General features: G+C 51.0%; 1 protein-coding gene across 1 annotated transcript in view; it reads right to left on the bottom strand.

Annotated features, from left to right (window-relative positions):
* Positions 1 to 9,382: 9,382 nt before the first annotated feature.
* The window catches only part of CDHR3 (cadherin related family member 3), a 129,516-nt gene continuing 126,763 nt past the window's right edge, over positions 9,383 to 12,135 (bottom strand). Inside the window, exons 18-19 of the mRNA XM_008527394.2 lie at positions 11,840 to 11,888; positions 9,383 to 10,381 (exon numbers count right to left, since the gene is read on the bottom strand). Coding sequence (XP_008525616.2) covers positions 10,077 to 10,381; positions 11,840 to 11,888 — 354 coding nt within the window. The 3' untranslated portion in view covers positions 9,383 to 10,076. The remainder of the gene's footprint in view (positions 10,382 to 11,839; positions 11,889 to 12,135) is intronic.

Below are 12,135 nucleotides of genomic sequence, written 5' to 3'. Positions count from 1 at the left end.
TCCCAATCCATCTGTGAGTCTCTGATCTTTGCAAACCACGGAACCCAGTTCGCACACGTAATCTGGCCAATGTAATGTGGATAAAATTTAGCTTGGGGGCAATGTTTCCTTCAGCAAGACTGGCTCACAGAAGCTCCTGGAATCTTCTCTAAGAGGAAATTTTGAGGGTGCCTATAAAGCATGGCCATGAGGAGCCCTCCCAGGAGTGCCAGCCCACAGGCATTTCATAGGCCTTGTGCAGAGCTCTCAAATGCCCCACTGGGCTACTGTTTAACCACAGACCACCCCAAGCCATCGACAAGAAGCTGGGTTGTCAGGCAGGGGCTCCCTGGCAAGGGTCTTCATGGGCTGATAAACTCCCTCCAGAGTCTGGAATCCCATCACAGCCCTTGCCAGGAGATTAGATGACCTGACCTCCCTCCTGTGGCTCCCCACTGCTGACGTCACTCAATGAGGAAATCGTTTTTGAGTATCAACTACGTCCCAGGCATTGTGCTAACACTGGATGCGTTCCACCCCCAGGGAGCCTTCAGACAAGTCAACGAGCCAAAGCTTACATGGAGCAGGGGAGGCCGGGAAGGGAATGAAAACGTCCAAGCATCGTTATCCAGAAAGAGAGGCACAGTTTCCACTTTGAAGCAGACTTACTGATCAGGGTCACTATGGGAGCCAAGGTCTCTGACCTCATCCAGAAGTATAGTCATTATATTTTCCGAACACGCGGTCTAACAAAGAAATGTCCCAGACTGGAGGGTTCGTTTGTGTCAAAGTCTTCTAAAGGTATGGCCATTAACTACTTCTAGTTATATTTAATAAATGAAAAGAATAAAACGAGAGGAAATCATGACTGCTTCAGACAATCTAGCCAATGTGGTCAGCTGCATATACAGAACTGGCCGCACTTGCAAGCCCAGCCTTTGACCAGTGGCCCCCCACCCCCAACCCCCCCGGGGACGTGTGCAACTCCCCTAAGAATTTGGACATGTTCCACAGAGCAAAACATGGGCTTGGACAGCAAGGGAAAAGAGGAAACGTCTACCCTAGACCCCAAACGCTCCCAACGGACCCGGGGCCTCACCGTTTGCACGGGGCCGGCAGGCGCCCGCGAGGACCACCAGGTGTCGCTGTGACCCTGCGCGAGCGCCGCCGCACACTGCGGGCACGCTTCAGCTCGGTCTGTTTTCAATCAACACGTTGTCAGTTTTTCTCCCCGAGGCCCCAGGGGTGTGCTAGGAATTTTCATTTCTTGAGAAATCCTGTGATTCAGCTGCCCTTCGTTGGCCCTGCTCGAGAAATGAAGGCTGGGCTTGATCTACCAGCCCCCCAGGCAGGGGGCTCCCCGGCCACGGTCTTCAGGCCACCAGCCACAGCGCCTCCTCTCTCTCTGCTCCTCCTGTGAGCATCCCTTGCTCTCCCCCCCACCGCCGTTTTTTGCCTCTTCGCTTCCCTTTTTATCTTTCCCTCCCGGTGCCCGGTGACACCAGCGAGCTCCCAGCTGCTGGGTGCAAAGGGCGCCATCCTGGCAGCCTTGCCCAAGCGCTGGTGGATTTCTAAGGCACGCAGACTATTCTTGCTTAAACAGAGCTTGCAGATTCATCCTCACCTTCTCGTTTGAGTCTACCCCCAGCTTTTCACCCTTCTTCCAAAGCAGCCCCCATCTTAAGGCAGTCCTGGGGTGGGAGCAAAGGAGGCTGAGCTGTCTTACCAGGAATTCCAGACCCTAGTCCTGGCATAAAGGGACTCAGAAGCCACACCTGCTTTCAGACCCCGCCTCCCTCTGCTGCTTACTAGCTGTGAGACCTTTGGCAGGTCACTCACCCTTTCTGAGCTTCCATTCTTCACGGGTAAATTAGATAGTACCTCCAGAAGCATATATTAAATAAAATATAATAAATAAATAAAATAAAAATATAAATATAAATACAAAGGACCCCACGGGATCTTGCACGTTGCAAGCATTCTGTAAATGCAAAGTGATTTTAATTATTCTCACATGGACACTTACACAGACACATCGGCACACACTCAACCACACAAAGACACAGAATTTGGGACTGTCATTCTCCTGAATCTGCGGCCAGATGATGTGTTAAGGAAATAAAATTCGGGGATATGTATCCAGAGACGCCAAGCACCACGTCCGCGTCTAACCCGCTCTGTTACTTATGTCAACAGTGATAACGTTGTTCTGAGCCCAGCTGGGAGCCGTTTTGGTCAATAGGCATAGCTTGCTTGGCAAAATCCCTTGATTGCTGTCCTGGGCCTTCCGGGAAAGGGCCACCAGGGGAGGAGCTGGCCGCTGGCTCCCTCTTCCAGGTTTCCTTGGGCCCTCCCTGGTTTCCAGCGACCACATTGCTGCTCTGGGGTTTTGTGGGTGGCCACAGGTGGAATCCTGACCGTGGTGCCCTGCGGCTGCTCTCTGCAGGCCCTGAAGCCACATACCCTGGACAGCTTAGGGAGATGTGGGAAGACGGAAGAGCCAGCCTTGCCCAGAGGCGTTTCTGGACCACTCCATGGGAGCTAAATGGCGAAGAGAGCCCCTGGCGGCCCACAGTAGTAACTGCAGCGCCGGCCGCCTCTGGGAAGATGGGGCTGTTCCTAGAGGCCCAGATCTTGATTTAACATCTTGGAAGGCACTTGAATACGCATAGCCAAGATGAGACAGCTTTTGTTGAGCGGCAGGCAGGTAAGGAATGTGCAGAGAACAGAGAAAAGAATAGACTGCCTTTCACACAGCCCGAAGCCACATGCGCTGGGCTGAATTGGCCAGACGAGGGCAGCCAGTGGCTATTTGAGATCCTACTGCAAGCCATGCAGGAGAGGACTCTCTCAGAGGGTCTCGGCTCATCTAGAGGCTGGGGATGCTGCAGCATGAGAAGCCTGGGACTTTCAGCAAAGAGAGTTATTCAGTCAGAGCATCCACTGGGGGTTCAGCCTTCCGACACCTTTCCCCACCAGAACACAAATCAAGGTCCTCACTAGGTCCTTCCCGCACAGGCTGGGAGGAGACACACCTAGGTTGTTGTCCTGGCTCTGTGACCCCTGGGCAAGCCCCCTGATCTCTCCACCCTCCGCTTTCTCATCTGTAAAATGTAGGGAATGGACCATCCTCAAAAGAGCACTGTGGGGGTTTGAGATGGTGAAGGTAGTATGCCCAGCACAATTGCGATCCTGAGGTTTGTGGAGACCTATCTGCAGACCACTCGGGTGCAGAGGGAGCTGCCCCTGCGGAGTTCAGTGAGGTGGACCAGCACTCCAGACCACGCCTACACTCCTCAGCCAGAGCAATGGGCTCCGGGAAGGGCCGAATGCCCCACGCTGCAGCCTGGGCTGAGGGCGCCTCCCCCGGGTGTTTCAAAAGTTGGTGAAACCCTCATGCATTGCTGGTGAGAACGTAAAATGGCGCAGGCACTTTGGAAAACAGCCTGGCAGTTTCTCAAAAAGATCAATATAGAATTACCATATGACCCAGCAATTCCACTCCTGGAGAGTCCAGGAGAAATTAGAACATAGATCCGCGTATGAACTGGTACATGAACGTTCATTGCAGTATTATTTGTAATAGCCAAAAGGTGGAAACAACCCAAATATCCATCGACTGATGACTGGACAAACAGAATGTGGTATATCCATACAATAGAACGTTATTCAGCCATAAAAAGGAATCAAGGACTGACACCTGCTGGAACGTAGATGAATCTTGAAAACATTATGCTAAGTGAAAAAGCCAAGACACAAAAGGACCAATACTGTCTGATTCTATTTATGGAAATGTCCAGAATAGGCAAATCCATAGAGACAGAGGGCAGATTAGAAGGTGTCAGGGCCTGGGGATGAGGAATGACTATTTACGGGGATGGGGTTTATGTGGGAGGTGATGAAAATGTTTTAGAATTAGTGGCGATGGTTGTGCAACTCTGTGAATATACTAAAAACCGCTGAATTTTATGGTATGTGAATTAAATTAGAATACAAATAATACAATTGTTACCAAAAAAAAAAAAAAAACTAACCACTTGGCATGCCAGCTGGAGTGTGCCCTGCCTGTGGATGAACAAACGAGATGGGCAGCGAAGAGAGTGGAGCTTCTGTGAGCCTCGCCTGTAAATCAGACTAACCAGCTTCCCTCCCGCAGCTGCTCCTGGTCCTGAAGGGGCCCCAGCTGCCAGGGGGCGATTCTGAAAACCGCAGAAATGAAAGGGCTTCTGAGTCCACGGGGCTCAGTGCATGGGCAACGGGAGGCTCGCCTCCAAGCCCTGGCCAGCCTCACCCTCGTGGGCACCACCCAGGAAGAAGGCAAGGCAAAAGCATGCTTTGCCTTGGTTTTAAGACTTATAAGAATCATGTTTTCCAAACCAAAAATCACGACCGATAATTACGGTCTGTCCTCATGGGGCTGGTAGGATATACCATTTTTAGTTGGGACTGCCTGCAAAAATCTGATCATAAGGCCCCAGTCTTCCAGGACACATTCATCTCCCTTTTTCCCCTCTAAACAGATGACTTTCCTAAGATCTTAGACTCTCTTGGGCGTCACAGGCAACAATTTTCCCTACAGCTCAGGTGTCCTGGTGAAAGGCGTTTAATCAGAACTGTACTTTTTCAGACTGAGAGCGAGTCTCAGGTTGAAGGAGGTGCCTGCAGCCTTTCCTCAGCAGGGCACAGGACCCTGACCTGGAAAACACCGGCCAGGCCTGTCTGGAGTCTTGACAGGAAGTTCAATGAGGCAGAAACACTGAGAGGGCCTCTTGACTCCCCCATCAGGCTTATGGACATGCATGACCGCCCTCCCCCTGATAGCGAAGGATTTCACAGAGGAGGCAGCAGGCAGGCGCATTCAGGAAGAACTTCCCAGTGACCTCTGAAATAGCTGCGTCTGGTAGCTTCCACGGAGGGAGTGGCTACACCCTGCCTTGGGCCCGGGGGGGGGGGTTGGGGGGGTGGGGGGGGTTGGGGGGGTGGGGGGGGTCATTATCTTATCCAGGAATAGGGCCCGAGAGAACTAGGGATTTCTTTCACGTCTGGGACGCTCCTTCAAAAAGGTCCCGCAGGGTTTCGACCATCCTCCGCCTCTGCCACCCTGGACCAAGCCACCTCCACCTCATATCTGGATTAATCCAATCTCTGCTTCCACCTCCGTTCCCTCCCCTGCTGAAGTCTATTCTCAAATCAGCAATCAGAGAGATGCTATTAAAACACAAATTATGTCACTCCCCCAAACCCCGCAAGGGCTCCCCATCGCACCCCGAGCAAAAGCCAAAGTCCTTACAACAACCCATAAGGCCCTCCGTGATGTGTATACCACCCCCAGCCCCTCACCACACGCGCCCCGCAGACCACACAGCCCCAGCCTCCTCCCACAGACACACACCTCTCTGGAGCCAGCTCCTCCGGTCCTCGTGTTCGCCACTGTCTTCCTCCTGCTGTCCCTCAGGGCACCCTACCTTTGCACCCTCTTCTCGAAGGCTCTTTCCCTACTTCCACTGCTTCACTCCCACCTTACCAGGGACCCTTCCTTGTCCACCCGATTTAAAGTGGCCGTCCGCACCCTCCAGGATGCTGACCCTGTTCACTGTTCCCAATGGCATTTACCGCTATTAACACATCATATATCTACATATGAGATCTATTCATATCCACATACGGTATACATATACACATACACAGGGTTAGAAATATAATCCATTTGTCTGTCGTTCCTGTGGCAATAAGTGGAGATGAGCCATACGAGAAAAGCAAATCGCTGTTTATTCCTAGCTTACTACAGCAAGGGCGTCAGCCACTGTCACTGGAATGTTAGCAGACACTCCAAGGCAGGCAGGGCAGAGGGCAAGCTCTCTAGTGGGAGAAAGAGAAGGCTTTGGGAGTGCCCTGGCTGGAGGCTGTTGGAGGCTGTGGGTGGGCTCAGAGGAGGGGACATCCCAGGCTGCCTATTTTGCTTTCTCTGGTTGGTCCTAAGTTGGAAGTGGGGATAAAAATCAGGGAAGCCATCAGCTATGAATCAAGTCCTGGCCCTTTGGGGCAGATTCTTGCAGGAGTTGTTATTAGCTGGCTGGCTTGTTGCAAGGGATAGCGGTCCAGCTTCCTGCGAGGTGGGCCTGCAGGACCGTCCACTGTAGATGAGGGGCTGGCATCCTGGGCAGGTGGCTGCAGGTGTGGGTCAGACCTCCGTTTTTATCCACGGTCTGGCCGTTGTCCGTTTGTGTATTCCATCTCTCCTGCCTCGCTGGGATATAAACACTAAGAACATTGTTCTGTTTGCGGCTGTAAGCCCAGAACCCAGAACTGTGGTACCTGGAAGGCCCTCGGCCCTCTTTGTTGTTCATTCTCACAGTGCCTGTCTAGATCGAGTTAGAAAAGCTGTGATTCTGTCTCATGAGCTGGGTAGAAAACCAACCACAGGCTTGCCCAGTTCAAGCCAATTCTACCAATGTTTGTTGAGTCTCGCTATGTACCCGGGAGACTGTGTGGGGCTGTGGTTATTCCCAGGTAACACCAGACAGGCATGTGTCGAAAACGGGCGGAAGACCAGGATTCTGAGCGCTCTAGCCTTTGCTCAGAATTTCTCTTCTCTAAACCCCCTTTGAACTCATCTCTACCTTTAAGACGCCTTCAGGTTCCAGACCTTCCATTTTCCACGCAGAGACTGCTGGACCCACGTCCACCTTCTCCAGCACTCACTGCCTATGGACCTTGTCTGGCTCCCATAACGCAGCTGTGTGGTGGCCGCTTGTCTTCTCAATGAGCTGGTGATCTTCTCAGTTGGATGATTCCCTTAGAGCGGGAGCTGCATCCCACCCCCAATACAGGGGACACCCAGGAGGGTGTTGGTGATCTGAGCCCCCCCACCATCGTATGCTTGACCTTTCCCCTGAACTCCAGATCAGATGTCTCACTGACCTCAGGATGCTTCATTTTCCACACACAGAAGTCACCCTGGGCTCAGAGCTGCCATCCGGAGATGGATGGACAGCTGCTGGCCTGATGACCCAAGGCTGGAGCCCTACTTGAGCATCTCAGCTATGTGCTGACCAGGGCTCCCCATTATGTTTTTAAAAAACACTCGAATGGTTCTGAGTGATCTGTTCTTCCAGCAAGGAGATTCCAGGTTTGGGTGAATTTCTCTCTGAGTTAGAAGACTCAAGGAACCAAGGGACAAATAGGCCAGGATGGAACTGGAAAGAGATCCTTTGGGGCTGGCTCCTCATCGGGCTGATTCAAAACGTAAGCTGCTCAAGGGCAGGGTCTGGGGCTGCTGTGTTTGCTGAGTCAGTACCTAGTGCACAGTAGATGCTCCACAAATATTATTGAATAAATGGGAGGTATAAACACACATATTAAGTTTGAAATGAGAAACATCAAGTTTCAGTGGGTGATCATTTTCACTATTCACTCGTTTTGCTGCCTAATTTTCTCAGCCATCACAAAACACATTCTATAAAACAGCAAAAGACAGAATTACAGGCATGAAAGCGGGCTCTGAGGTGGGGAAGTGCGTTGCCCAGCTTCTAGCCACACATGCTCTTGACACAGGCCGATGAGATGCGGACCCTGCTTCCTGCTGAGCGCCACAGAAAGCTCGAACTTCAGAGTCCACCATGCGGCTTAAACCCCTCAGCCACTCTGGACCCCTCCGCGGTCTAATCCCCGAGTGACTTCGCTCCATTTTCTCATGACTCAGAATCGGCAGGTCAACATGGGCTGCAATGAATTCATACCTGTCTAAGGCCTTGGGAGGGCAATGTGAGAAAACTTTCACAAGATCCACAGGGCTCCCTGGCTTTTGTTTTATTCGGACAACTGTCTTTTTTCAAACCTGGTTGATGTTAGAAATGAAATGGCCTCCGCTGTGGACCTCAGACTTCTGAATTCCCCTCCTCAACTGACCAAATATGCAAAAGAAGAGGCAGGGTTTCCCCGGCCCGAAGCATCCTGGTCCCACTCCCGACCCCACATCTTGGGTTCCTCAGGGCTCACACTCTTGGGGCTTGGAAGACAAGCAGCTGTTCCTGCTCATCCCCAGGGAAGACACTGAGCTCTCCAAAGAGACGCCAGCCTTCAGGAAGTCCCTCCCTGTGCCTGACTTGAATCTGTTCTTCTGGCCCAGAAGAACAATTCCCTCTCGCCCTCTCGTCACTGAAGAAGAGCCAACAGCTGCTCAGCGCCCTCCTTTTAATCATCCTTAATGGGCTCGTAAACAGTTACTAGGCCCCCTTCAGCCCTCCCTGAGCCTCATTTTACTTGCATTGAGGCCTGAGAGCTTCGGAGAAAGGCATTTCGCTCAGGGATCCATGGACTTGCCGCTTCTTAAATGGGTAATCAGCCACTTCACCCACTTTAACCTCCACAAAGGAACAGCTCTGCCTTCTCCTGCAAAATTTAAACCTATTCAAGGGAGTTCCCAGGCAACCAACCCTTATTAATAAATCACGCCCGATCTGGGCCCGGACAGGGCATTTTTTTAAGTGTTTCTTTTTCTCGAGAAGTCACGCTGGTGGGCAGGCACACGGTAAAGGGCAGCCGCGCTCTCTGAAGTTCTGCATTTGGGGATGGATCTCTCCTGGCTTCCCCGGGCCATGGTGGGCCTGGGGAGTGCTCATCTGGCTCCCCAACTGGGAAGGGGCTTCTGCTCTAGGAGACCCTTCCCTGTGGTTATTGGACTAGGACCTCAGCAGCTGGGGGGCAGGACATCGAGCTAAAGCGAGACTTGCTCAGCCTCCAGTAGGCACACACTGGAAAGTTCCATTTCCTAGTCCGTCACAGTACCATGTATTTTCAGTTCATTGCTCACACCCACAGGGGGAAGTCCCAGTTGTAGGGTTGGATAGAGATTCCCATTGCGTCTCCGCTCTGAGTCCTGTGATCCCCTCCAATCACAGGAGGTAGGGCAGGAGCAGGGCTGGGAGGTTGGAATGTTGCTATCATTTTAGCTTTGAGAAAGAGTGATTTCATTTCAAAAGAAATTTTAACCAGGATGGCTAAAATTAAAAGGACCGACAATACCAAGTGTTGCCAAGGATGTAGAGCAATCGGAACTGTCAATCATTGCTGGTGGAAGTGTAAATTGGAGCTGTCACCTTTGGAATTCTCAGCAGATTCCGGCAATGGCTCTAGCAATTCCACTCCTAGGAATATGTTCAGAAGAAACGAGTGTTTACACTTACCAAGAGACACGGCCAAGGAAGTTTATAGTGTCGTAACATATAATAGCAAAAAACTTGAGGCAGCCACCCAAGTGTAGAACAGATAAATAAATTGTGGTGTATTCCTATGATGGGATATGACACAACAGTGAAGAGAACTGGATGCTGATCTACAGGACAGCAAGATGGATCTCACAGACGTGGCGCTGAGCAAAAGAGGCCAGACACGAAAGAGCACATTCTGTGTGATGCCATTTATTTGAAATGCAAAACAGGCAAAACTAATCTGTGATGAGAAAGATCAGACTAGTGGTTGCCTCTGGGAGGCAATGATGTATTATCAAGCCGAATTCCTTAGATCGGTGCACTTTGTGGAATGTCAGTTATACCTCAATAAAAAAGAATGAAAGGTATCTATTGTGTTTTCTTCTTTCCAAATGAACAACTCACTAATTACGCAGATTTTTTTTACTGCTCTTCTTTTGGAGAAGACTTGGGGTGACTCACAAAGGTGCCTGGTGTCGAACTGTATTTATAAGTGACAGAATCTGGTTGATACTAAAATAAGGGCAGGAAAATAAGAAGGAACCAGGTGGGAGAGGAGTCCTCAGTATTTATGTCAAGAAGTCCTGGGGTGAACTGCACGGAGCTTCCTAGCAGTCAATGTGAAGTTGAAACACTACAATCGGGCACCCAGAAGTTAACAGTCAGCTGATCAGAAGCACAGAGAACTGAGAGAAAAAGGCAACTATGGGGTCAAACCCCTTTCTGTTTGTTTTTGACGCCCCATTTGGGGCCCCGAATCTCTGAGTCCTTTCTGCCCACATTTTCACCACTATGGCATACCCCCCCGCCCTCAGAGAATTTAGGGTGAGGCTGGACAGTCAAGGCCCCTCGCAGTGCTGCGCTGTGGGCCTGTCAACCAGACACCGTTTACTTTTCTGGGTGTGGCTTGGGGAAAGCCCTGCTCATGGGGGCTGGGTTTCTGTTCTTGGGGGTGCTCAGCTTGCCATCCTGGTCTCTAGAACCCAGGCCTGCCTCTTCAGCCTGCGCTTGGCCACTCAGCCTATCTCCTTTCTTGTTGGTGCCCCTCAGTGGCCCGGTCTCTTTCCCAGAGGTGGCTCCACTCCAAGCAGCTCCCAGGCGTCTGGACTCCTTCCGTTTTGGCAGTTGGGTTAAAGGATCTTTCCACCTTCTGGCTCCAGTTTTTGAGTTGAATTCATATATTGCCCCGGTAACTAGGGGGAAAAATATACAACCAGCAGGTAAATGAAGGAATTCAAATGATTCTCTCATCCCCCATCTTCACCCTACTCCATTCTCACCCCAGAGGCAAGATGAAGCTCGCTAGAAGGTGTGAATAATTGAGATAGAAAACAGGCTTGTGACTAGCAAAATCTTCACTGGCCTGCCCTTTCCACGAGCCATAGAGCTCCAGGGCTCCAGCACACAGGTGGCAATTATCGTACCTCCCTGGAGGGAAAGATTTAGGAGAGTCTCAAGGCCATCTCAGAGGCAAGATTAGAAGGCCACATAAATCTTGAACACCAGGCGAGCCTCGGATCAACTAGGTTCAATTTCTGATAGCGTCCCCATTACATTCTGATGTGTTTGCTTTAAAAGACCCCTGAATCCCTGATATAAAAAGGAATTCACCAAGGAAGGACGAAAAGACTGATTTTTCTTGATGTTAGGTTCACAGAGATTTGTAGACACAGACACTCAAATCTGGCCCCAGTTGAGATGATGCAAGGAAACCATTTTTATCGTGTGGAGCTGGTGGATGCTAATGGACGTGCTCCTTCACATTAGTCCAGTTGGCTCATTTCTTCCTTTTTCTTCTCTCAGACACACAAACGCAGGATAACAGCCCGGGTCCTCCCTGGCTTTTTCCCCAGAAGATCGAGTTTCAAGATGAGCCCCCAGCTCCTGCCATTTCCATGCCACATGAGTGGCCTCTCGGCAGAGGATCCCACCGGCACTTATGCTAATGTGGGCACATTATGGTAACAAGTCCCTAATAATAGAGGGAAATTTAATCCCGGCAGCAGCAGCCTCTCCTGGAGAGGAGCCATCCTCCTTCAGAGGAGGACTGCAATGGAGGGTGGCAGGGAGCCAACACGCTTGCCTCCTGACTCTGGTTTCCTTCCTTTTATTCACGTCTATAATTGAGCCTTTGTAAGCGGAGGGATGCATGTAAAGGAGCTAAATTTGGAGCTGATTTCGTGGGGGTGATGAGAGCCCTGGAGGCCAGCTTTGCCTTATGTTCCTCTTGCCGACCAAGAAGAAATTCTTGGCCCTGATCTACGAAAAAAAGAAGCCGAGCTCGCCATGCCTCCATCTCTCTCACCACCAATAGGATGGTACTAGAAGCATTCAGAAAGGAGGGGGGAGGTTGAGTCCCAATGAGCAGGGAAAAAATGTGGGTTCTTGAATGCCACCAATTCCCTGAATTGGTTCATGATTTCAGGATGGAATCTAGACACAGGTGTGGTCCCTGAGTGGAAGCCTTTAGGTGGAAACCCTCTGAGGCCTCACCCACGACCTTGTGCCTACAAGGGCCAGCACTGAGGGGCAACATAACCAAATGGATTGACAGACTGAATCAAGAGCAGGAAATTGGATAAGATGCCCCATGACCCCACCAGCCTGGAATATGGAAAACACCCTTGTGGGTGGCACTGCCACCTAATTACCCGGGTCTATGGCTTCTCCATCAAAGACAGTGTTCATCTGGATTGTTTCCTAAGGAGAAAAAAGAGACAGCTTCAAGCACAACCCTACACTCCTCCCCCCAGGCAAGGCCACTCATCCTCACAGCTCACATTCCTTACCCAGGGCTTTCTCGACATTTATTTAACAGGCCGTGCTAGATGCTGGGGACACAGCGTGAACCAGGCAGGCACAGTTCCTACCCACACAAAGCTTGCAATTGAATGGGAGCCACTGACAAACAGGCGCTACAAAACAGTGCTAAGGGCTACCGTGGAGA

The sequence above is a fragment of the Equus przewalskii genome, chromosome 4, assembly GCF_037783145.1.
Source record: "Equus przewalskii isolate Varuska chromosome 4, EquPr2, whole genome shotgun sequence".
Classification (NCBI taxonomy): Eukaryota; Metazoa; Chordata; class Mammalia; order Perissodactyla; family Equidae; genus Equus; species Equus przewalskii.
This window is presented reverse-complemented; position numbering and strand designations above follow the sequence as displayed.